General features: G+C 27.9%; 4 protein-coding genes across 6 annotated transcripts in view; 2 read left to right on the top strand and 2 right to left on the bottom strand.

Annotated features, from left to right (window-relative positions):
• Positions 1–416: 416 nt before the first annotated feature.
• On the bottom strand, positions 417–6,140 carry LOC132917838 (acetyl-coenzyme A transporter 1-like). Its single transcript, XM_060978779.1, has 9 exons — positions 5,848–6,140; positions 5,591–5,717; positions 3,941–4,100; positions 3,722–3,876; positions 3,154–3,344; positions 2,385–2,569; positions 1,846–1,972; positions 1,142–1,357; positions 417–746 (listed from the first exon to the last, which is right to left on the bottom strand). The coding sequence occupies exons 1-9, from the start codon at positions 6,052–6,054 to the stop codon at positions 561–563; spliced, it is 1,554 nt and encodes a 517-aa protein (XP_060834762.1). The 5' UTR covers positions 6,055–6,140; the 3' UTR covers positions 417–560.
• Positions 6,141–9,269: 3,129 nt separating this feature from the next.
• LOC132917733 (adhesive plaque matrix protein-like) lies at positions 9,270–11,829 on the top strand. Its single transcript, XM_060978611.1, has 3 exons — positions 9,270–9,422; positions 10,552–10,639; positions 11,376–11,829. Exons 1-3 carry the CDS (start codon positions 9,402–9,404, stop codon positions 11,735–11,737), a joined length of 471 nt encoding a protein of 156 aa, XP_060834594.1. The 5' UTR covers positions 9,270–9,401; the 3' UTR covers positions 11,738–11,829.
• A 1,550-nt stretch (positions 11,830–13,379) lies between these two features.
• LOC132931876 (acetyl-coenzyme A transporter 1-like) lies at positions 13,380–19,425 on the bottom strand. Of its 2 annotated transcripts, none has more exons than XM_060997941.1 (10): positions 19,286–19,425; positions 17,540–17,763; positions 17,314–17,440; positions 17,094–17,253; positions 16,879–17,033; positions 15,752–15,942; positions 15,299–15,483; positions 14,597–14,723; positions 14,183–14,398; positions 13,380–13,801 (listed from the first exon to the last, which is right to left on the bottom strand). In XM_060997941.1, the coding sequence occupies exons 2-10, from the start codon at positions 17,744–17,746 to the stop codon at positions 13,586–13,588; spliced, it is 1,584 nt and encodes a 527-aa protein (XP_060853924.1). In that variant the 5' UTR covers positions 17,747–17,763; positions 19,286–19,425; the 3' UTR covers positions 13,380–13,585. The 2 variants fall into 2 exon arrangements, with proteins under 2 accessions (XP_060853924.1, XP_060853925.1); XM_060997942.1 differs by lacking the exon at positions 19,286–19,425 and adding an exon at positions 18,441–18,574.
• Positions 19,426–26,144: 6,719 nt separating this feature from the next.
• The window catches only part of LOC132931828 (protein unc-93 homolog A), a 37,727-nt gene continuing 36,330 nt past the window's right edge, over positions 26,145–27,541 (top strand). The window contains exon 1 of one of the 2 annotated variants that reach the window (XM_060997861.1): positions 26,145–26,588. In XM_060997861.1, the coding sequence (XP_060853844.1) occupies positions 26,376–26,588 (213 nt within the window). In that variant the 5' untranslated portion in view covers positions 26,145–26,375. The remainder of the gene's footprint in view (positions 26,589–27,541) is intronic. The other variant, XM_060997860.1, reaches the window with a different exon arrangement.

Raw genomic sequence — 27,541 nt, forward strand, 5'->3', positions numbered from 1 at the left:
GCTTCACTATCTATACTCCTCTTGAATTGGTCGAAACAGAAATATAAATCAAATAACGTAATGCAATTAGATATATTAAAATTTGCGTGAACTTACTTCTATGATGATTGAATGTATATATACATTCATATGAATATTCTTTGAAAAACAAGATGCAGATGCAAAGTTTAACATAATTGTTTTACTTAAAACGAAGTGTTTAAACATGTAATATATTTTTCAATTAGATATATATTTTATTTAACAGAGTAAATACATTATTAATTTAAAAAACATGAGATCAATATTTACTATATTAAAACTAACTTATTAACTTTATATTAATACAATTTATTCCATATTTTTCATCAAAAGGATTATTAATGAAAAAAGAAATATTATTAAGTTAATCCGTGCGACATCAACAGTTACATTAATAGATTTCATTTTTACTGTATTAAATAATTATACTTAATAAAAAACATAACAAAGTATAACTATTTTAGTCACAATTGATCTATTTAGTAGATAATTAAATTAAATATCATGATTATACAACATACAGTCATAGTATATTACACTTAGATACTCTCTGAAATTGGTCGTTTTATATTCACCATCCAATGAGAAGCTCCTTTAGTTTGAAGTTTTCTAATGATATTCTTAAAAAAACCATACCAAGCAAATCCAAATGTAACGCTTAAAAGTGTTCCTAAGTAGAAACCGTCTACTGTTGTAATACAATCACCTCCATCCTCTTCACATGTCTAAAAATGTTAAAAACGCAAAATAAATTTAAATTAGTTATAAACTATTTACTTTACCTATATTATATATATTATATATATGTGCTCAATATTATTATTTAATAGTTATTCATAATATTAGAATTAAATATTGAAAATTTAAATAAATATTTATTATCATAACATAGGTATATAGTATATACTATAAAATATTTTATTATCATGTATTATATTTATTCAAATTATTAGTTATAGTAAATACACTAATAATATAAATAGATATAATGTTTTACTTTTCCTTTTTGCAGTTAAAATATACATCAATAGTTATCGAAGTCAATACAAATTAATAAATCCAATTATATATAATATTATATTATGTATGTAAATTAAAAAACCATATAACGTTGTCTTACGTTTTTATAATCTAATGTAGAGCAGTAATTATAAGAATCGAATGAACATTTTTTGAATGTCAGTAAATCAATTACTCCAAGTGCAACTGTGGACGTCCACGTAGCACCCAAATTTGTTACTGTGTTTAAAAATGTTATGTAAGTACCGCCAAAACGAGGATCGCTTATCCGAGAGAAAAAAGCTAACACAGCAACAAACATGATGTAAGATAGGATCTACAAAACAAAAGAATAAAAAAATATATTACTGTTAAATTTAGACTTAATTAATATATCATATCATATATTTTATAGTTGTATTAAATCACAATTATAAGTACAACTAAGTGTGTTATAATTAATTTAAAATAATCTGAATCTTTATGGTTTTTCTGAAGAAATGGTTTAGGAAGTCCGAAGTACACATCAAATTAGGAAAACTAGTTCATTTCTAAACTGAATTCATTTTTCATTGAATAAATGAGTACAATGTAAATAAAAACTTCACAAGAGAAAAAAAATATATAAAATGTTATTTTTTTAAGAATTTATTGCACATAAGAACAATAGGAACATCGAAACAATTAATTTTAAATTAAGATAAGATTTAAAAATGACGTTATTTTTTTAATTTCAATAATTAATCGATAATCGTTATATTAATTACTATGACTAAGTCGTTTAAGTAAGTGTAGAAATTATGTATAAACATTTTGTTTACTTACCTCGTCTACAAACAGTATTAATATTAAAATAGCATAATAATATATCGGAATATTTCTGACCCCATCGTCATTTATCAGCGTTGGAGTAAAGTAAACCAATAAGATAAATGTTAAGCTCCAGATTAATCTGAAATTCATGAAAATATTACCATGTTACTGTACACTTAACGATTAAAAAACATCAATTATAATAATTTATAAAAACAAATATTTTTGTTAAAATATATCAGATATATAAAGTTAAATTCATAAAACAAAAATCAATTTAATGTACCAATAGTCCACGATATTCAATATCCAATTGAAATAATCTCACGAAAGTTAATTAAATTACAGAATATTAAAATTTAATGCCACCAAAATATTATCAAATAAAAATAAAAATCATTGTAGTTAATACAATTTACTTGAAGACCATACATTACGCGACGTATACCAAATCCGGAAATTAATGCAACACCATATCGTACAGTTGGTACATTTTTTTTTTATGAACATTATTAGTAGTTAAATAATTTTAATATTTTGTATTTATTTACTTCATGGCTGTAGATTTTAAATATATGCTCATTGGTTTTGGTCCCGAAGTGTACTTTGCTGTTACTAGTGGTATAAGTATTTTCACCACGAACATACCTGTGTTAATAACAGTAATGTCATCTTTTGATACACCGGCATCGACAAGTTCCAAGTACGTCACAGTATCCGTCACAGAAAATCCAACCTTGACGTACATAATTCGAATTAATTCAACACATTTTTCGATTCATTTTTATGTGCTTTGTGCAGGTATACGTATTTTTTTGTCAATTGGGTAAAAATAACAACTTAATTATTACAATTTTCAATACGTATCCATAAGTATTGAAATGGATATACGTAAATTCAAATATTACGAAACTACAACTTCGAGTGTACAACGAATAACGATTAGGAAATATATTGATTTTCTTGTAGAACTTGTAATACATTTATAATTTACCTATTTATACTTTATTTTTTTGGTTGCAGTTTAAAAAAATAATTTAAGAATCATTATTGCTTAAAAAATTCCCCCATTCCATCAACATAAAGTCCTTGCCTCAATGGCGAATACTGAATTGGGACAAATTATTATTATCATAAAAAAAATGAATCTTCTCTTAATAATATCAAACGCCTATTTTTGAGTAAATTAATCAAAAAACCGATTAATTAAACAACAACGAAGTATTGAACTTAACTTAACCTTGGGCCACGAACGATAGTAATAAAACCAGTATAACCCACAGAAATTAAAATATGTAATAAATCCTCAGTCATATTTACCTTTGCTGTAAGTAATGCTATTGCCAATATCCGAATACTAGGTAGCTTTAAAATATCCCACAGTAGTGTATAGTTTTGAGCGACGTTGAGTTTTACATGATCAAACTCTAATCTACAATCATTTTCTTTTTTGAATATGGCAATCAATGTTGTCACGCAGATAAATATCAAGCCCCAAGCGTATAGTACACCTAATTAATAAATTCGACTATCTTATAGTATAAATCAAATACTAATCAAATCAAAATAAATTTTTGAAATGTGACATAAATTTCAAATAATTTACACATTATATGTGACCAAATTAACTTTGAACTAAATTCATCATTAACATATTTTATAAAAAAATATTTTATACAATCTATACTTCAAGGATTCAAGTAAATAGTAATATTATGACTCATTTTTAGTGGCTAAACAAAAAAAATATGCATACATATTTTAGAGGATAATTGCTGAAAATACATGTCACTTAAACGCATTTCTATTGATAAACAATTTATTAGTTAATATTCTATCAAATTTCTAAAATACAAATTTAGGTAATTTAACCAATTATTATTATTACTTTTCATAGTCACTAATCCTCCCGTACTGGGCGTCACCCGTAAGTATTTATTGCAGAAGTCTTCAGACGCAAACAATATCGGGAACACGGAACCTAACATGATACCAATTGCCTGTCCAGTAGTATTACATGTAGACGCATGGCCTACATTATTCCTGTACAAAACAAAAATGTTTTTAACTGAACTGTTAGTTCACGTGTATGAAAAATAAAACTCACTTTTTTAACATTGTCAAGGCCCAACTATCGACAACTATGTCTTGCGTGGCGGCTAGGAAATTAGAGACGAAAAACATACACATCAATACCGCGATGTTTGGCGTTCCCGTGTTGGGCAATAAATCGTCAATATCTTTAGCCATATAGAGAAAGCATGTTCCTGTTCGACATATATCATTATAAACATAACTAAAAGTATTTATCCGTGAAAAATGTATAACCAACATCCATTTATTAAAATTCGTTATATTATAAAATACGATTATAATGACACACAACTAGGACTTTCAGGCCCCAGGAAAAAATTATGTATTTAGATTATTTCAAATCAAGAAACTGATAGGCGACAGTGACTTTCAAATACATTGTTGCCTTTAAACGTATTGTATACATTTAATTTTACAAGGAGTTACCCTGTTCGTCCTTCTCGTATTCACTAAACTGTATAATATAGTGTGTATAATTATATAAGCAGTGTATAATATAAAAATCTGTTTTCAGGCATGCGTAGGTACTGCGGCACATGTCATTACATGTTATCAAATTTAATTTGACAGTAATTATTGATGAATTATTATGAAATTAAAATAAAATCAGTTTTGATCACTTGTAATTGAAATGTTGTTCACATCAAATGAAATATATTGTAACTCGTATAAGCTAGGTTTATTTTATTGATGGTTTATATACATAATATATCATAAGAAATCATCGTAAAATAAATATATAATATTGTGATTCTGCAGATTTTTTTGAACTTTAAAGTATAACATCTGCATACATTTCCAATCCCGAAATACGTATTAGATACGCTTATGTGCAGGGCTGTGAATTTAATGATTTTACACATCGAAGAATTTCATTCCGAATTCAAAATAAGTGAGAGACGCATTCATTCAAGATATACATTTTTTAAATACTGCATATTAATTTTTGTTTTTAAAATGTTGTAGATGTTAGTGCATATAATATTATGTGTATACCTAAATGATTTTTTTTTTTATAATATTTTATTAGTGTTTTATTACATATTTGTGAAAAAATATTATTATTTATTGTATTTGGTAATTAAACCGGCGCATAATATTTGAATAACGATATTTTAGTGTAAAAAGTTTATTTGACATACATTCTTTTAAAACTATAATCTACCCATTTTTTTTTCATAATATAAGTTTGATTTAATTGAATACATATTTAATGTATTTACTATTTAGTATTTGTTGGTATTTTTCACGGCATATATACTATACTATACATATTATTATACATATACCTATCTCTAGATTAATTTTAATAAGCTTATTGTTTTGCACGATTTCGCATGTTTTGGAATAATTTCAAGTGTAATAAAAACGCATGTACATACCTATTACATCTACATATGTTTTTTTAGTTCATTAAATCCACAGCCTTACTTTTATTACATAAATCTAAATAAAGTCATTAATAATTAATAGCTTACGACCCAACTCAATCTGAACACATGCAGGTTATAAGTTCCAAATAAGAACAGATGATGAATAAATATTTCTTTATTTATAAAAACTGAAATAATATTTTTTAAACGATATTAATTCTCTTGCAAGTTATATTGTATTCGTTTAATTGATCGTAAAGAAGCATAATGAAAAAAATTAAATTTATTACCCATTAAGTATTGGACTGGAATGAGCCAAGATTTTCGCCTTCCTATTCTTTCTATATAGAGTGCGTCTACTAAAGGAGCCCATAATAGTTTTAAACTAAATGGCCATCCAGCTAAACTAAATAAAGCCTGAAAAAAAATACAACAATATTTTAATTATATAATATATAGTATGATATTTACGTATGGTTTATTGGATCCAACATCAAGTATAATATACCTTCGACATTTTGGATTTTATTATTATGTATCAATTTACCTGATCTTGGTAGGATATATCATTCTGGCTTTGCAAAAGTATTGGTATAGATGAAGTAAGACCCAGAGGGAAACCTTGCATAGTGTACAGTAATAGCAGCAAGAAAAAATTCGACCAGTCTCCTTTAAGATTTGGCTTGGAAGAATTCGAGTCGTACACATCTGTAGATTTGTCCTTTTCATTTTCGTCTATATTTGACGATATCATATTTAAACACCATTAAATGCAGGTTTCTTTCGAAATATCGTAAAATATAGTTGCACTAATCGCTACAGTTTACATACTAAAGACAGAACGAATAGATGTCTTTTGGTTATTATCATATCATAATTTGATGACCTATAGTATAATCTTAATTGCAGCAATTAATTCGCATACAAATAATGTGTTGTAATTAATATATATTTTTAAAACTTATCTTAATGTGTTTGTATATTAATGCGTTAAATACGAAATTGAAAATATATTTTAGAGTTACAAAATGCATAATTTCCAAATTAAATTTTTAATTTAAATAATATTATGAAAAAGATCACGTAGATTCTCAGTAGCAGGATACATTTTTAGTTTTAATTAAAAGAGCACTTATCTACGACCCATTTCTATAAATATTAAAACTATAAATTGGATGAAATTTTTATTCAAATTCCAGTGAAAAAACATAGTTGTATATAAATCACATTAAATTCACATGATAAATATTTTTTTTGATTATCAGTGAAGCAATAAAATTTTGGTAAAGATGATATTTAAATTATGAATACATTTAAAATAATTTTCGATTAAAAAATTATGATTTGTAAAAAAAAATTGAATTAGTAAAAAAATTTTTTTAAGAACAATGTAGGTATATTTTGCCTCACTCTAATGCTCTGTTTAATAGGTACTAAATTAAACTAAAACATAATAAATGTATAGCTATTTTTAAGTTAATTTTAATGTATTAAAAATTTGTAAGTGAAACGATAAAATCAAGTTTGGGTTCCACCCGTTGAACCTATAATTAACCAAATATGTGTAAAAAAAAATAAAATTGTTATAATTATTATAAACAAAGATAAATAATTATATTATGTGATATTTTTTTAAAATAGTACATACGTAATATACTGTACGTTATGTAGATAATTTTTTATTGGATAGATCAGCAGAACAATATTTTTATTGTGGTTGGTACTTTGGTGGATGTTGAGCAAGGTAATATAAATTTATAACTTAAAGCTATTACTCAACTCAGTATACTCGTACATAGTATCTGAGGTCAACTGTAATATTTCTACCTGTTTTGGTATAATTATGCCGTTAACATTTAGTTATAGGTTCAACATTGAATGTTTTTGGTATACTTTTTCACCCAGAAAATATGCAACCCGAGTACCCGAGTTTTTCTTACGTTAACTGAGTGTACTGTCGTTTCCAGTGCCAGAAATTAAATGGTAACATACAAAAAACTTTAAAAGTGGGTTGGACATTTGTAGTATCTATTTATACCACATGGTTCGCAGTAATCATAATTTTTACATTGCTGAACGAATATAATAAACAATTAGTTATGTATATTTATATAATATGTTGATAAATTCTAATAATATAAAACTATAAAATATTAATAATTGTGATAACTGATATTCATTGAAATGATTGAAATACTGAATTCAATATATGACCGTATGGACTATGACTAAGCATTTGACTAAAATTCGAAAAATGACCTTCAACTCCATAGGTATTTAATTCCTAATTTAGTTTCTTGTATTATTCCTATACATCGTAGATTAAAATCTGTTTCTGTATAATGACATTGTAAATTCGATAATTATTATGTAAGTATAATCATCATAACTTTAAAATATCATAATATAAACAAAGTCAGCATATGAATACCCATATGACTACTATATGTAACTATTGTAACTATATTTGTATAATATACGTAAGTATATTATTTTGTATAACTTATGAATGTAAAACGCATGTTCCATGAGTTATACATAATTAATGTAAATTAACTATTTTATTGAACTAGTTAACTAATTCAATGGATACATTGCATTCATATTAGAAAAATAAATTATAAGTACCTATCCTTAAAAATAGTCTGGCGTCTGATCACGCCGTTTTTGCTAAAAATCATTTTTCGTATACAGTTATGTATTTCAAATTACAGAACGATCTCGTAGTTCTTCGATTTTTTTATTATTAAAAATAATATTGGATATAGGTACCTATAACTAATCCATAGTCGTTAGTGAAAAATATCAACATTACAGATATATTATAATAATACATTTTTGTCCAATAACAGGAGTCTTTTGATACATAGATACAAGTCACAACTATAGGAAAACTTCAATTTTTTTAAGGCAGATTTTTTATTTTCATTTTCATTAAGGGGTCCGGCAGAGAAAAAGTTTGAGAATCCGTCGTGAACTTGGATTACTTCCCGTAAGCTCTGCTACAACAACTGCGCTTGTATAGTACACAAGCATAGGCGTAGATTTTCCTTGTTAGAAGATGGGTCTAAAATCATAAACATAGAACAGGCCGCGGAGGGCTTCGCTCCCGTACCCCCTACATATATATTAGACACTTATATTATGTAAAATGTATATAAAAACTTCAAAATTATTTATTTAACAGCGTATAATACATAACTTTTTATCGTTGTCGTTATAAAATATTAACATATAGCTCAATCATTTTAATTTCATTACAAATTTACAATACAAATTTCATACATAAAGTTAAAATGTTCACATAACACATACCTGTCGGCTATCGTATATCCTGATTAGGAATTATGTTTTACATTTTATAATTTTTTCTAATAAATAAATAAAATTTCTTGAAAAACTTAAAAAAAAATGTAGCCCCCCAATTTACGCCTATGTACACAAGTACAAGTCAATTAAAAGTGATCAACACGTTCTACGCCGACAGCCAATAGTGCAACGTCACTTTTTGGATATTTAATTATTTTCACATAATCTCATATGTACTTAAATGTAGGTACGTATAATATTGTGTAGTGTCCACCCGTGTAGTAGGTATGAAATAATAAAATATATAAATCATAATATCCGGCAACGCCTAATTTAGTGTCTGTGCACTTTATTAATATCGTTATTTTATTTCATTGCTTAAAAAATGTTATATTTTTTAAGTGCGATCAGCTGCACTCCACCATCATGCAGTATACTTCCACGCGGGTCAAGATCCAAGGTCATTGTCGCCTTGAATCGCCATTTAATAGTTCACTCGCCACCGCCCGGTATGTATGTATAAATAACTTTAAGTATATAGGTAGTGTCAATATATGCGATCCGGATTTAATTCTTTTAGGTGGGCAACGCCCTGTATGTTGGGTAGGGGCCAGAACACCCACCCCAGGATACCACGGTTAGGTATTGGTACTAGCTACTTATATATAAAGACCGTAGTACCCGGTATTGGCATCACACATATCACTCACATCCCCAAGTACACGCATCGACCACAGGTTGAAGTTTGCAGATCCGTTGTATACAACGCAAGAAGAAACCACCAAACACGAAATGGCTTTTTTCAAGTATCTGGTGAGTGATTTTAACAACACAATATTATATCGCGGCGTAGGTTTTATCCACTAACCTATCACTATAGTGTCCATATTATAGTACGAAAGATCAATATTATTACCTTTCTGTAAAGCTACAATTTACAACATTATGGTTTTCGATTGATTCGTATAGATAAAAATTCCCACACCAGTTATAATAATATTTTTCGTAAAATTCTTGATTCTTGAAAGATTTTTGATAAAATATAATTTTACCTTGACAGTTGTTTCAATTGAGCAGTGTCTATACGACCCAGAGGAGGCCTTCAAATACAATTCAAAATTATATATGAGATATATTTTAATAATCATTATCATTATCTACATAACATACAATTTTAACCAGCTTTCAGGGGTGCAGTATATTGTTTTATATAATATAATATATATTAATTATTCGACATTATATGACGTGATTGTTTATTTTAATAAATGTAAGATTAAAAAAAATGATCATATAATGTATATATATATATATATATATATATAGTTTCCGAATAACCGCCGAAAAATTTTCAAAACACATAGGCTTTTGTTATAGTATTACTATTCCTATCGTGTCAGAAGAAACATAGAAATATTTTATACGTGTTCTACGTATCTATAGATATAACTGTTCACGAATCTACGATACTCTATATAATAGCCCACATGGCCACACGTAACTACATAGCTATGCTAAATTATAGAATAGAAACGACAAAAGAATTGTTCAAATTTTTAATTTTTTTTTTTTTATTAAATGAGAGTTAGTCTTAAATGTTAATAACCACTGCAGTGTATATACCTACAATACTACCTACCTATATACTTATAAGGCAACAACAACTTCAAGCAGTGCACATGTGCACCATAAAAATACTAAAAGTGAATAACAATTATTGGCCTTTAATATTGTTATCTAGATATACCGACTATATTCTATTATTTTATCGCATTGTGCTGTAGATTGTAAATTTTAAATCAAATAGTAATATTAAAAAATAATAAAAAAAATATGATTCGTGGACTCGTGGTTAAAATTCTTTACTGTCTATTTTATTTCTACTATCAAATCCGAATTATAAATAACAATATTATAATTATTACGGTTTTCCGTCTTACAGATATTCATCGCCTTGGCCGTGTACTCCGTTGCTGCTGAAGAAGGAGTAAGAGCTAAGAAACATGCCTACATCGCCGCTGCGCCAGCTCGTAAGTGCAAATTGTATAAATAAATTTAATATACGATAACCTTTATACGAGATGATCAGTGACCCAAGTGACAAGACACTCGTTATTTCATAAAATACTAATATTTTTGAAAATATTGCTTTTACATCGTTTTAAGTCATTACAAAACAAAATTTTTAATTATATATTCTAAAGCAGAATTTTTCTCGAAGTATTTCGTTATCTAAAAATCAAATTTTAAACAAGTTTTTTCACATAGGTACTTCAAGTTTTAATGAGTGTAGTAGTAGATCAATATTTTCAATTTTGTAAGATATACTCCGGTATAACTCCGGTACTCCAGTCTACTCATAGAAGCTTTATCCACTAATAGCTCGTAAGCTACTCGTCATAAATTCGATTTTTATACATATAAGTAAAGCAAAAAGTGTTATGCTTTAAAATAAATAATTGACCATATTTTCATATAAAAAGTAAAACATTTATAAAATTATAACGATAACAAAATAGTAAAAATAGTATTTTAACAGCTTAAAATTATTTTAAAAATATTTTCAAATATGTTAATAGTTTTTTTTTTTAATAATGAAGGTCTTACGTTATATATATATCGTTTGGTTTATACGATATACCCATTACCTATATGTAGGAAGTTATATGAATAATCTCGTAAAAATCAAAATACATCCTGCAGTAAAACCGATTTTAATCAACATACAATTAAGTGATATTAATTGACTTTATTTTTTGTCTACAGCAATTTTAGGTTACTCCGCCTCAGCTCCTGGATCGTTTTCATATGGATACTCTGATTACACCAGCTACCCATACAACTATGCCGTGAAAGCTGCAGCTGCATACCATGCACCAGCCGTATACCCAGCAGCAACGTACCCAGCAGCAACCTATCCAGCAACAGTTTATACCGCTCCAGCATATCCAAGCTACCACGATGATGGCAAATACTGGCCTGGCAAATACGAAAAGACTTACGTCCCAGCCTTCAAGGCCGGATATCCAAGCTATCCAGAAGATGACGGCAAATACTGGCCTGGTAAATACGAAAAGACTTACATCCCAGCCTACAAGGCCGGATATCCGGTCGCTTACCACTACTAAACGCTCCCACAACAATGACTCTCAACCTTTCTTTAACTTGTAGTTTTTTATTTTATTTTTAACAATAAAAAGTGATCATATTTTTGCCATCAGTCGACTTTGTTGTTATTTATCTTCTTATACACATAAAGGTTGTGACGGACAATCGGGCAAATTATAATAATATAATTATAATATGATATTATTACTATACGTATATTTATTGTGTACCTATGTATACTATGCAATATGCACTTTGCACTATACATAATCAACGTTCGCCAATCAATTATCAGTCTATAGTTCGATATATGGCCAAATATAATAACATTTATTGTTTAAACATTTGGCCATAGGAAATAGTGGGATTTGTCGATAGCAATAATGAAAAACTACTAATGTATGCATACCGTAGGTCATGATAAAATTATAATTATATTAACATTATATATTATTGGTTTTATATTTTTATATTAAAATCATATAATTACCATAGATATACGGAATAAAGCATTCCTATTGGCTATTTCTACTACAGTACGAAAATATTACCTACACTTTTTTCGGAGATAAAATTAATGATTTTTAGATAAATTGAGCTAAATTCTGTAAACAGTGACAAATGAACACGAATATATAGACAGTTATATTTTTATCTTAAATTCTTAAACATGTAATGCAGATTTTTAATTTTTTCGACCTTTTAAATACCTACAACTTTTGATTTATTATTTTTTTTTATTAAGCTCTCAAAATTAAAGTAATTGTATCAAAATAAAATTTTGGTTGAATAACTAATTGTAGGTATAGTTTAAATTGTCAACAAATCAAAATAATGGTGAATTCAGAGGCCTGTACAAATAGTTCGAGTGAAAAGGTAAAAAAAAAAGCTAATTTTTAACATATGAATCACTTATTTCAATCTTCAAAAGCAATAACTTTTCAAACAGAGAGTAGATCGACATATCATATGGACTTATAATTAAAGAGCAAGTTTTTGGGTTCTTTAAAGTTTAATACATGATTTTTTTTTTTTACTTCAAATAATTTAAAAATCTATACACTAGCTACTGTAACAAACAAATGTCTATTAGTATATATTTACATTAAACTTTATGAATTTATAATACATATTTGCATTTAGGTACTATTATTATATCCATTATAACTATACATCATGTAATGAAATGGTTCAACTGGAATACTACAATACATATTACACACATTTTGTTGATTATTTAGATTCAGTGATATATAATATACAATTTTTATGTTTTACTATGATTTAGCTCAAAAAACTTATTATAGCTATAATATATACATTAATAAATAGTCCATAAAATTGATTTTCAGTTCTATCTCAATAAACATACAAATATTAAAACTTCTTAGTTTGGTAGGTACCAATTGGGATGTTATAAGCAAGTATCTCCTTTTTTTAATACTTAACTTTCTATAAACAAAAAATGTTGAAATAGTTAACATTTGAGGTTGTCTAATGTTCAATTGAAAACTTGAAACATTTTTAATGATTCAATCATTAAAAATATAATGACGTAGATTTATTCTTAGTTTTTACAACACAAAGTTGTATTCAATAATATTATTTTTTAAGAATATAAAATATAAATGAATGATGTAGTTAGTTAAATAGTCTGTAAAATAACAACAAAAGTACCTTTATTATTATTATTGCTATGTATACACTAATTTTCAATTGGTTCTATTTTATTAAAATATAAATATCAAATTATCTGGTTCATATCAATATTTCCAGTACCAGTACATGATACTTGTATAATATATTGTTTACATGCAATAGTTATGTTAGGCTATTTAATTAAATGGTTAATTAAACACACAATAATATTACACTGTAACGGCCAAAGGGTATGACTCTTCAACATTTTCTGTTACTGGTTTTTTGACATTTACTAACCAATGAGAAGGACTTCTTATTTGAAGATTTTTCAAGATATTTCTGAAATAAATGTACCAAGCAATTCCAATAATTGTGCATGGAATCATTTCAACGTAATATCCATTAATTGTAACAATACAATTGCCGTCATTAACTTTACAAATCTAATAAAATATAAAATATAATAAGATTAGAACAAAGTTTGAAAATTTTTATGATACAATTTTAAATTATTTATTTCTAAATCATAATTAAAACTATTAAAATAAATATCAAATATATCAGTCTTTATATATCAGTATTTTTATGTTTTTAAATATGTAGTACATATTACTTGTATAGTTCAAATTTTTAATTTAATGAAATAGAAAAAAACATATTCTTTAATAATTCTATATTATTAAACTGTTTATTATGTATTTATGTATAATGTACATTTGTAAAATACTGTTAAAGACTAAAATAACAATATATTATGTTAATATAATCTATTAAAAAACTAGTATAAATTAAATGTATCAGTAATTCAGTTTAGAATGTCTTACATTTTGAAGATCTAATGTAGAACAATTATTCATGGAATCAAATGAGCATTCTTTTGTTGTTAGCAAATCAATCAATTGAAGTGCTACAGTAGATGACCATACAAATCCTAAATTTGAAAGTGTATTCAATAATGTCATGTAAGTACCACCATAACGAGGATCACTAATCCGAGAAAAAAATGCTAATATAGCTACAAACATCATGTATGAAAGGACCTAAAAAAAGATTATAAACATTTTGTTAATTTTTGTGATTTAAGTAAAATATAAATGTTTTTCAAATCAATTTACTAAAAAATACTATATTTTAATTCACAATGTTATATTTGATAAATCTTTAAAACAAATAATTATTACCTCATAGTAAAATAATTTGAAATAGAATAAAGATTATTCTAAATTTAATCAACTTACTTCTTGTATCGATAATATAAAAATGAATATTGCATAGTAATATATTGGAATATTCACCACCTCATTAATATTTATTATTTCTGGTGTATAGTATATTAATACAATAAATACAATATTCCAGAGTAATCTGAAATATAAATGTTGAAATGTAGAAGCAAGTTCATAATATAGTAAAGAGTAACATATTAAACAATTTTAGAAAAGGGGCTTGGAATTTATTTAACACTGAAATTTAACTATTTTTCGTTTTAAAACATAATAGTATTCACACAAATTCCCTACTAAGCATAAAGAAATAATAATTTTTAATATTTTTACTTATTATATACTTTTATATATCACATAACATCATGGGAAAACCCGTGAATGAAAAAATTATAAATTAAAACATTTATTAGTAGGTAATATTATTAATTACTAATTAGTATTAAGTACCAATATTTTTAAAATGTATTGAAGTAATCTTATTTTGTTGTGCTTTTAATCTTATTTATTGTATATTGACTTATATTACATTGATTCAATTATATAAGAAATAAAAATATGATAAATATTGAAATAATAATTGTATAATTAAGTATAAAATTTGTTATTGTATAGTAACTTTATTACTTAATTGTACATAATATAATTCTTAATATGAGCTAAATTAATTAATCATAAAAAAAATTGTTTATTTTATAGTGAAATAAATTTATTTACCTAATAGGTGTCACTTTTAGATATAAGCTTAATGGTTTTGGTCCTGAAGTGTACTTTGCTATAATTAATGGTATTATCATTTTTACCCCATACATTGCTGTGTTAATAACCATAATGTCATTTTTAGGTATACCAGCATCAATAAGTTTTAAAACTGATATACTATCTGTTGCAGCAAATCCAATCTTTATTAAAGAATCATATTTATAAAATTAATACAATATTACGATAAAATAAGATTGTTACTGTGTATTTAATACATTTTCATAAAATTGTAACATTGTTAATTCAATGAAAGTTCCTCAGTACAATAATAATGTAATACATAGAAACATTTTGAAATTTTTTTTTTCCATATTAAATTTATAAGTTAAGAATATTAAAAATGTATTCAATATACAATTTATAATACAAACAAATTAAAGGAGTTAAATATGCTTTTACTATATTTACCCTTGCTGTCAATAAAGCTGTTGCCAATATCCGTATACTAGGAAGCTTTATAATATCCCATAATAACGAATAGGTCTTAGAGATGTTGAGTTTTACATAACCATCCTCTTGTGTACTATCTTTTTCTGTTTTGAATATAGCAATCATTGTTGTTATCACCATAAATAGAATACCCCAAATGTATAACAAATCTATACAAATTTACAAATATACAATAAGTATTTATTAAATGTTAAATGTTATAATAATATCAAAAATAATACAATAAACATAATATGTATTAGTATATTATATTAATTAAGTAAACATATTATAAAAACAATTACTTCAAATAAATGCATGGAATTTACTAAGGTACAATGACACAATTATTAAAAGATTCATTTTAATATAATTTATTGTTTAGATGTATAATTTAAAATATATACATTATAATAAAGTGGATTTTAAAATATTCATTAATTTTTAATAAATTCCATAACATTTTATTCATTATTTTGTTTGCTTAAAAGCATTAGCATGCATATACAGTTATCATGGTAGGCAGTAGAATACTCTACGAACTTTAATTTGTTTGGTTAACAATTATATCATATCATATAATTTATATGATAGATATTAAAATTTGTATAAATAATAATAAGTGTTAAACTTATAATATATTATTATTTAATAAATTAACCATTAAGTGATAAAATTGGATTTGGAAATATATATACTAGCTACTAAAAAATACATACGACTTAGTGGTTAATTCTACTAGTAGTAGATTTTACTGACTTCTGTTTGATACAATATTAAATGCATTTAAATGTATAAATATTATTAATGGTTGTGCACCAACTAGCAACTACCAAAATGAAAAAAATGAGAAGAGTTTTCAATATCAAGTCTCTGTGTTTGGTCTGATTTTTACATTTAAATTAATTATACATTATTGCAGTCTAACCTTCTTTGTAGATAGAATTGATGTAACTGTAAGAATCATACATTTTTATTATTTTTATTTCTTATAAACTCATTAACAAACTAAAGTTTGACATTTTTTAATGTTTTAAATACTGTTTATATCATTAGTGTTTACTAATAATACAATTTTTGCACTAAATATGTATTTAATTACTTACATTTTAAAGAAATAATTCCTCCTATACCAATTGTAACTCGTAAGTATTTATTGCTGAAGTCTTCGGACGTAAACAGAATGGAAAATACAGAACCAATCATCACACCTATTATTTGACCAGATGTATTACAGGTAGATGCATAACCTACATTATTCCTGCATAAATTATAATCATAAATTATTCTCTTGGATTCATAGTTCAAAAATAACACTTACTTTTTTAGCATTGTTAAAGCCCAACCATCAACAGCTATATCCTGAGTGGCGGATAAGAAGTTTGTTGCAAAAAAAATATACACCAGTATCATAACTTTTGGTTTTCCTTTTTCAGGTAACAAGACATCAATGCTGTTACCCATATAAAGTAATATTATTCCTATTAAATATAAATAATAAAATAAACTATGATAAGTACTAAATATAATATGTTATTTACCAATTAAATATTGAACAGGTATGAGCCAAGATTTTCTCTTTCCAATTTTTTTTACATATAGTGAATCCAATAATGGAGCCCATAAGAGTTTCAAACTAAATGGCCATATTACTAAACTAAATAAAGCCTGAAACAAACAAACTTGTTAATGGTGAAATATACATTATACAATCTCTAGATAAGAGTAATTAATATTAAACCATATGAATATTATATTTCAATTTACCTGGTCTTGGTATGATATTTCTTTCTTGCTTTGTAGAAGTATTGGTATAGCTGAAGATAAACCCAAAGGCAAGCCTTGCATAGTGTAAAGTAATAGTAACATAAAAAAGTTTAACCAATCACCTTTCAAATTTGGCTTGATTAAAACTGCCTCGTTAGTCAATCTATTTCTTTCTGGTTCATATTCATCTTTTGGTGTTGTCAACATTTTTGGTAAACAGGTAGCTAGATATAAAAATAAAACTACATTAATAATTACATAAAACTTATAGTCAAATTACAAAAAAAATATTAATAATACAAAAGGAAATATTTAAAATTGTTGGATATTGCTGTAATTAAGTCATAAAGAGTACTTGATTATCAAAGTAAACAATTATTTAGAAGAATATTCTGAAAATGTCTGTTCTAATTAGCATTATTACATTACCTAACTGTATTATGTAAATAATCATTTAGTTAATGTTTAGGAAGTATAGGAAATTGAAGTTGAGTACTTTAATAAACATTTTTTATATTATTATTAACATAGATCGATTTCTGGTCTAGATATACATAATACATATAATAGCTAGCATCAAAAATACAAGTGGGAGTGGAAACATCAGATCCTGTTAGAATTATAACGTGTCTAAGACAAAGAGATGAACTCTTACTATTGTTATTCAAGTAAGTATTAAAAATGTATTAGAGAAATGAACGTAAGTGAAAGAATAACACTAGGTACCTAATTTAAAGATAAACCACCCCTATGCGGATAACATAACATTATTGTAAATTCCCAGGCAGAGACAGAATAGATATGTAGAAACTAATAACTAATAATTAATAACTCGAAGAGAATAACAATATTATTATTACTATTTGTATGATTAACTACTGAATAAAAACGTATTACTAACTCGAAAAGTCGAAACTGCCAATAACAATTATTAAAAACTATAATATGACATGATATGGGAACATGAGTCATAAATATTATATTTAATATTATAATTATGTGGACATTCGGACATGACTACGTGAGTAAAATACTATAGAAATAGAATATAAAATCTAATAGTAACAGCAAAAAATGTTGGGTAGTATATGGTATAACAAGGACTAAATAAAAATTAATAATTAGTTGATTCAAGTAGGAATATCAATAAAGACATTTCATGGACATTGAACGTGGAACATAAAATAATGATGTATTTAAAGTGCTTGGGTTATCTTCTAAAAATGGGAATGAATACAAGAAAACAAAAAGTATGCCTACTTTGGACTTGGATGGAAAAATACTAAGCTCAAAATCAATATCAAGAATTTTGAAAATACTGATGTATGTATAACGTTAATATATCTAATTCTTTAATATTATACCACAGAAACATTTTCAGAATATTATATTATGGCTTCAGTATGGACATAGACAGTAGTGCGGAGAAAAAATCTCAATGATAAATTAGAAAAAACTTCTGTAAGCCACATAAATATAATTGAAAAGAAAATTGTATCGTACTAAACATACATTGAGAAACAAGGGTTTATAGTAAAATCCACCATTATGGAATAACCTAGCAGTAAGCCACATTTCAGAAGATCACGGTGACATTGGAATGACTGACTGTATTTAACATGACAACTTTTAGAGATAAATGTAAGTAAAGAAATTTGCCTGGAGATATGGTCTCAATGGAAAAACCTAAGAACAAGATATACATTCAATATTTGAATGAAAATATTAATACTACTAAATACTCACATGAGATTTATGAACAAAGAACAATTCTGATTTTTGGTGCAGTTGAAATAATATAATATTATTAGGTACTAAATACTAAATATTAAATTAGGTTTTTAACCAATTATGTTTGTAGGTTTTGATTCCAATGTTACATAATAACATAACATTCTGAGTATTAACGATTGTCCATTGATAATAACAGAATAATAAGTATTAACTAATAACTAATAATTAATAACTCGAAGAGAATAACAATATTATTATTACTATTTGTATGATTAACTACTGAATAAAAACGTATTACTAACTCGAAAAGTCGAAACTGCCAATAACAATTATTAAAAACTATAATATGACATGATATGGGAACATGAGTCATAAATATTATATTTAATATTATAATTATGTGGACATTCGGACATAACTACGTGAGTAAAATACTTAGTCACTACGAAATACGAAAGAGGGTGTGAAGTAGTGAAGAACTCAAGTGACTGAGGACGGTGGACGTCCGACGTGTCACGTGTGGCACAAGAGTGGTACAGTGCTGTCGTCGTGTCTCGCCGTCTATAGTGAGTGTCTTGTAACAGTTGTAACGGTCTGACACTGACTGATATCAGATACGACGATCGTTATCAAGATTAACACTATCTTTAATAGAACCACAGCTGGACTGAGACATGTCGTTACTTGTCTACTTGTCCAGTTGTCCACGACTGGTACGACTTGATACGTTTTTAAGTGCTGATGAGCATTGAACAGTTCAATCACTCGATACTTGTGTACTCGCGATACTCGCTTAGTCGCGTGACATTTCTCGTCACCGAGCCCTGTAGTTCACTAGTGTACGCATCTTAGTCTTATGGACGATTGATACAAAGATATATTGTTGTAGATACAATTATTATGCTAAGTGACACCGCTGGGAGCCTTCCCATTCTATAATTTTTATTGTTATTGTCAAATTTGTCACTTTTTATACTTTGTATTTATAGATTGTAAACATATTGTCTTGTAAAATAAAAATAAAAATAAAAAAGATACAATTATTAGATTTATTATTTATCTTCTTCCGTCGGTGAGTCACATACACTCACAACATAATATAGTTGTATTATATTATTACTGTAGTCTGTAATAAATAAATAATACTATAAATTGTATGTATGCTACTTGGTATTTCGAAATAAAATATGCGTCTACGTATTTTTATTTTTTTTAAATATAAAAAGTGAATGTAAGCACCATTAGAATAGGAAACCGAACTAATATAAACATTGACTCTTCTGGTAAAACCTAAATGTTGCATACCTATAGAGACTAAAGGACGAACATTATCGCCGATTGATCAGCGTTTTGCTTTTTTCAACCGTTTTCATAGGATATTCACACTTCAAACTTCAAACAGTTCAAACCAGGCACGTATACAAAAAAAATTCGGGGGGGGAGAGGGGGGTACAAAATATAGTAATAAAAATTGTGCCATACAAGATACAACATAATAAAACAATTTGTTCCTCGTTACTCGAAAATATTTCCGGGGGGGTTCACCCCCACCCCTGTATACGTGTCTGGTTCAAACTAAAAGTAATTGAAAACTCGGACGTTTTATAAAAAATCGAACGGATTACAATATTTGAATAATCTACTTACAATAATATGTAGGTAATATATATTAAAATACTATTCAGTATTCAATGATCGATTTGACTATTGTTTTTTTTTTTGTTCATTCGAAATTATATCAACCGTGGTCCGTGACCTAACCGACACCCTAGCGTCCTACGAATAGCGATAATTGACAGGGCATAATTTGAAATAATTGGTGTTTGCTATAGGTAGATGTTATAAATTATAATATGATAAATCCGTAAACTTTATACAGTACTTATATCATCGAAATAGACAAACTATTCTGGAACTCAAATTCGTTATCGAAAAACTAGACGATGTCTATATAGTAACAGTTGTAAATTATAATCCCCCATCTGGCGTGCACGTACTTTCATTTTATTTATAGGGTTTTTGTATATTAATAATTTATACAATATGTAAAATTCCATATAAAAAGCATAATATTGATGAATGTGACTATGGATGTGATTGTAGACTTGAGGAAAGAATCCGTGGTTATTTATATGGGCATTGGGCGTATATACTATATATACGTGTACCAATCGGTGGATAATTGATAGAATGGAGGCAACAAACATTTTCATCGGTATGAAAAGATTTATAGTGTTATAGATAATTACCTACTAAAATATAAATTTATCCATTGCAAATAAGTATATAATTTTAAGTTATCATTAAAAAGACAGTAGCTTTAAGAATATGGATACATAAACAGTAGCGTCACGGAAATCCGAACATAGGCTAATCCGAAAGACGTCACGGCAACGAGTGTACATCTCCATCGTTCTATTATTGGTACATAATATTATGTAGAATTGTAGACCAATAAAATAATAATCATAACGATTATTACGACTGCATATCACATATGTGCGTCGTTAGATTTCATACGTCGATAACGATTGTTATTCGCGTGTCATACTTACATTATTGTAGTGATCGTTAGTGATTTCATTTTTGTCGAAAAAAGCAAGACTGGGAAAGTTAACGATTTTTTTCAACTCATTAAGTTAAGTTATTTTAAAATAATAATATTAAAATGTATACTCATATTTTTTCGTTAACTTATTAAGTTAAAAGTTAATTTGAAAAAAGTTACGAGTTAATTAACTTTACGTTTTAACTTAATTTTAAATTTTAATTCGTTAATGCACAGCCTTCGAAAAAAGTACATGAGAATGGTCCCACGTAAGCGAAGTCATAGGTATAATCCGAACGACCCCTTTCTTCAATTCCCTTAGGATTATCGCGACGCTACTGTTTAATAGAACACAAACATTTCCAGTGACTATAGTTAATTTTGTGATAAATATTTTGAATCTGTCAAATTTGATGACTACTAAATTCGATCAGTGCAAGACATATCTATACTTAAAGACAATGCTGCGTGTTTGTCATCAATAGTTCCAAAATCATCTGCGATAATTTTAATTTTACATAACTTTTTATTAACAGTCTACTTAAAAAATAGAAGAATAAGCTTAGTTGATATAATATTTACAAATTACAGGAAACACAGAGTGAAGAGATCTCTCAGTGGAGATACTTCATCAATAGATAAATATAGCTACATTATACGCGTTCATTTATAATTTTTTATGATAACTGGTGTAATATACGAGTACATAATATATCTCTTCAGTATATATATATCTTCTTTAATAACAAATGAATTATAATAAGTACTTACATTTATATATCTGTATGACTCATCTAACACTTAGAATATGTTTGGTCTAAAGAGATTAACATCAAATATAAGTTATCTAATTAGTTTTATGAAAATCTGATTTTTTCATAATTTATTTCACTATTTGCAAAAAAAATAATAGTGTTATGTTATATATTACAGAATTTTTTAATATGATAGAAAAATTGGAATTTAAAATCTAATAACAATGCAAATAGTAATACACAAATTATTAGAAATAATCGAAACTATTGTTAATTTAAAGTTAGATTGACGTTTCATTATACATTCTAGCCTATTTATAGAAGTCTCACAACCATCCTACATTACATGTCTAAAAAACATAAAATTAGTTTTTTTTTAACAACTACCTATCGACAGGTGAAAGCTGACCAAATGAAAAAAAAATTTTTTTCACTTTTTATATGCGTATAATGTTTTAGTAACACATAATCGTGGATGTGCAGTTTTGAAGTCCAATTCTTACTCCTTCACCCTGATAATGCATAAAATGTAGTTTTTTCAAAATACATTTTTTCGAAGCCTAATAGCTGTAATAGTACATTTTTAGATAATCCCACGTATGATTGTTTTAAAAGGTAGGACGACGTTCCATTATATATTCAATGCTGTTTTTACAAGACTCACATCCAGCCTACCTTCTAAAAAAGAATTAAAAAGAATTTTTTTTGAAAATAACATCAACAAGTGGCCTTTGGTCATAAAAGAAAAAGAAAATTGATTTTTTTTATTGTTTTTCTTTGCTTATATTATTGTTACGGCGACACGCCTGATCGTGTATTCTATTATTATATGTATATATTATATATATATATATATATATATTATTATTATTAAACGTTAATAACATTTATATAATATGGTTATATGATATAAATAAATACTATTGACTATAGTAATAGTTAAATACTAATAAACAATAATAATATAATAAATGCATTGTTTTCGGTAAAAATTTTATCAACTTACTGTAGCATTAAAAGTAAAATAAATCAATTTAATAGCTGTAGGTATCAAAAAAACATTTCACAAAATATATATACTTTGTGATACAGGATGACAGATGGTCTCTGCTTAGAATAGTTTTGCGCAAACAATGATAAATCGTTGAATTTAAATTTGAGTAGTTTGACTGTTTGACACAACCATTATAATATTATATAGTGATTCACTCCATATCTAATGTATAGCAGAGTGGTATCCACTTTTCTACCTTTTTTACCTTTGACCCCAAAGTAATAACTAGATTTACTTTTTTACAAGAGAAGATATTGAAGTTGAATATTAAGACATATTTTTTCTATAAAAAATACCTTTCAATAAAAAAAAAACATTTTGTAAAATCAATACGTTCATCACTCCGTACACCCACTTCTAAAAGATACAGGTATACTTTTAAGTTTTAAAATAGAATATTCCTATAGACTTTAATCTTAAGTATCAAGTACAAGTATTTAGACTTACAGTTTCAATTTATTTAAAACTACATACTTACATCTTACACCTACAAAATTTTAAATGACTATATTTTTTTCATTTACAATTATATTTCTTATTTCTGGATTTGCTAAATTGATATATATAGAATTCTATACAGCTTACAGTTAATGCCACATATTATTTAAGCAACACGTATTCTTTTCGCATTTCAACAAAAAATAATTAGGGTAAGGTTAGGTGGCATTTTGAGGTATGCGACATTTGGACGTGCTACAATTTAGTGAGCATAAAAAATAATTTAATTATATCATAATTATAATTAATAGGTTAAAACATAGGTGGAATCAGCCTTTATGTTTAGACGATGTAAATATTTCTGGAAATTTTAACCCCCCCCCCCCCTTTCATAAAATTATTATTACAATTTATGTATACTATATTATACTACATACCTATTGTGTTTAGTAACTAAATGCTTAAAACTAAAAAATGTCAGATTACCTAGCTGTATCATAATAATATGATAATTATATTACACACGTTGACTTGAATTAGAATCTAACAGTGTCATTTGTGAAGAACTATTTTTTTTGTTTATGGGTGCCACCACATACACTGCATACCATAGGCGTAATTAGACATTTAAAACGTGGGGTGCTAAGACTGCCGACAGTTTACTTATTGATGGTATTTTACTAAAATAATAATAGTTAGGTATAAAAACAATGGGTGCCAAATTTGAACTTGGGGGTGCTAAAGACATTTTTGCACGCCCTTAGTTGTGCCACTGCTGCACATCCTTATTTGGATCCGCTTATGGCTTAAACGTTTTATAATAAAATAATTATATACGTGAAAAAACACCAAGTATTTCACTCACGTATCTAATTTATATTAGTAGCAGGAAAATGATGAATTTACTGACTATTTTATAATATTTGTAATTCAAAAACATATAGAGTTTTGTAAAATAAACCTAATAATATTGTGTTACAAAAGATGTTAAATAATTTATCCATATCGTGGTAATTTATACAATTTATTATCAAATAACAAACCTGCAATTATGTAACACTAAGATGATATGAAATAATATTTTGCTGTTTATATTTAGTATACTTAGTATGTCATATGGATATGGGTACTTTTATATTGACTTGCCATTAACATCTATATCGATATACAGATATGCTTAATTTAGTTGTATCGATGTCGCCAAGACGTAAACCACTATATTAAATATAAACAAATGGCCTATGGTCAGTATATCCTATTAATATTATTTTATTCAACTACCAACCTTAAAAAGGATTTATTTAGTTTTAATTATCTTTATTATATATTGCCGTGGTCATATGTGACGACATTAGGCATTATACGATCCGCACGCGTCTCCGTACTCGTAATGTACGAACGTGAGGAAAAAAGACTAACAGCGCGTAACTACTGATGAATGCATAATCTATTCAGTATTCAGCTTAATATTTTGTCATTTATTTTAATTTAAAAGTAAACCTTTGCAATTTATGTAGTCTGTCGTCGTCCGTGCGCATTTTTGTATACAAAAACGACCCGTACAAAGTACCGATACTGTAAAAGGTATACGAATTCCAATCGACTCCTCAGAACTATGTCGTGTAACGCACTATTTTTCCTGAGAGGTCTAACGGAAAATAAGGAAAGCGTTCAATGTACAATACAATATTATATTATACTACCGACGCTACAGCACCGGCTGGTGATAAACTCTGCATCTGCGAAAGGGACGTCCGGTCCAAATAATACATCACAACAACAATAATGTTGTTATGATGACATAGCGGGTGCAACAGGCTGCAGAGCGCGAACGGCACCCGCGATGGCCACCTCCGCAGATGACGGCTACGACGACGGCGACGGCGGCGGCAGCGACGACGACGACGATGACGACCTCTCTCCGAGGTCGAGTCGCGGCGTCTATCGATCGACGCACGAGCACGCCAGCAACGGGGTGCGCAGCGCGCGCTCGCATCATCGGTCCGGGTCGCCGCCGCTTATGATTCCGTCGCGTGTACCGCACACGTAAGCCGCGCGCACCTTCGCGGTCGTTATAGCGACACGTTTGCGCGCAAATAAGAGCGTGACGTCGCGTTAACGCGCGGGCGCACGGAGTGTCGGCCGCTGTCGTCGTGCGCTTGTACGCGCGTGGCGCTGTCGCTATCGCCGTCGCCGCGACATACGCCACTCGCGCGCAGTACGATATACGTGTGCACGCGCGCTGTACACGGTTCACCACAGCACAGATACGCGCACGCTGCAGCCGCCGCGAGATATCCGGTAGCGATGGGCTCGCTGCCCAACCTGCACGAGCTGTGCAAACAGCAACAGCAACAGCAGCAACCGGTGTGCGCGCCCGCGGTACCGAGGTTGTCGCCTTGTCCAGACCGCGGCGGTGGCGGCACCAGCCGCGCTCAGCACAGGCGGCTCCAGCAGACCAACAGCCTGTGCACCAACAACTTTTACGGCGTCATCGGCGGTGACACGCAGATCGACGAGGTCGGTATAGTATAACGCCGCGATATTATATCGGCAATACGATTATAATAATAATAATAATAATACGCGCCGTCCGATGACGATGATCGTCTTAGATCGTTGTTGCCGCCGTACACTGCTCTATGATGTGATACGTTTATAGCGCGCGCGCGGACCGAAAGTATATAGAATGTTTCCATGCGATTTTCGTCCGCTGCGATGACGCGCATCATCTTCGCGCGCGATAACTGCAGTTAGATATGCGTACCTATAACATATAATATATAACTATAATATATAATAAATTAATATAATATATTATATAAATTGCGTGATGCGAGACGGTCGTAATGCGACGTGATGACGATAGACGACGAGTTTTAATGAATATCCTAAACAAACACGACGATTTGTTACATTAAACTAAAGGGAATAAATCGAAAGAAAAAATCGAAAGAAAAAATCGTGTAGTACAACTATATAAATTTAATATTTTGCAGTTTTATTTTTTTATGTTTGTTCTATGTTTTTGTAGGAAATGTTCGTCGAATTCGTGTTGTTTTGCAGCTTATATGATAATGATGAACTGTTATAAATTCTGAAAGAACGAATAAAATAATAATATTAGCCCAGACTCGTGGGCTTTAAAAAATGCATTAAGTTGTATAGACTTTTGTTTTCGGTTCACGTACCTACTCGGATTATTTAAATATTTATTATCGTATTCATGTCGAGAGTTGAAATTTTCATATTATTAAATGACTATAGTGACGTTACCTTTTTATATTATTACATATATTTTTAATATAAACAGCGTTTTATATGATTGAATAACTCCAACCAAACTTTATAGCTCAATATAGTTGAATACATATTGAAACGATTGAAAATCATAAACATTTTCCGTGCAGCCATGTATATATATGCTATAATTTTTAATTCCTTTCTTTCGACTTATTGGTTTGTTGTAATAA

Source organism: Rhopalosiphum padi, chromosome 1 (assembly GCF_020882245.1).
Source record: "Rhopalosiphum padi isolate XX-2018 chromosome 1, ASM2088224v1, whole genome shotgun sequence".
Taxonomy (NCBI): domain Eukaryota; kingdom Metazoa; phylum Arthropoda; class Insecta; order Hemiptera; family Aphididae; genus Rhopalosiphum; species Rhopalosiphum padi.

Coding starts and splice junctions, on each gene's coding strand:
- LOC132917838 (XM_060978779.1), bottom strand. CDS start 6,054: ATGATATCGTCAAATATAGACGAAAATGAAAAGGACAAATCTACAGAT. Junction 5,718..5,847: donor ATATATCCTACCAAGATCAG/GTAAATTGATAC, acceptor ATTTTTTTTCAG/GCTTTATTTAGTTTAGCTGG. Junction 3,877..3,940: donor GCCTTGACAATGTTAAAAAA/GTGAGTTTTATT, acceptor TGTTTTGTACAG/GAATAATGTAGGCCATGCGT.
- LOC132917733 (XM_060978611.1), top strand. CDS start 9,402: ATGGCTTTTTTCAAGTATCTG. Junction 9,423..10,551: donor TGGCTTTTTTCAAGTATCTG/GTGAGTGATTTT, acceptor TCCGTCTTACAG/ATATTCATCGCCTTGGCCGT. Junction 10,640..11,375: donor CATCGCCGCTGCGCCAGCTC/GTAAGTGCAAAT, acceptor TTTTGTCTACAG/CAATTTTAGGTTACTCCGCC.
- LOC132931876 (XM_060997941.1), bottom strand. CDS start 17,746: ATGTTGACAACACCAAAAGATGAATATGAACCAGAAAGAAATAGATTG. Junction 17,441..17,539: donor AAATATCATACCAAGACCAG/GTAAATTGAAAT, acceptor TGTTTGTTTCAG/GCTTTATTTAGTTTAGTAAT. Junction 15,943..16,878: donor AGGAATTATTTCTTTAAAAT/GTAAGTAATTAA, acceptor AAATTTGTATAG/ATTTGTTATACATTTGGGGT.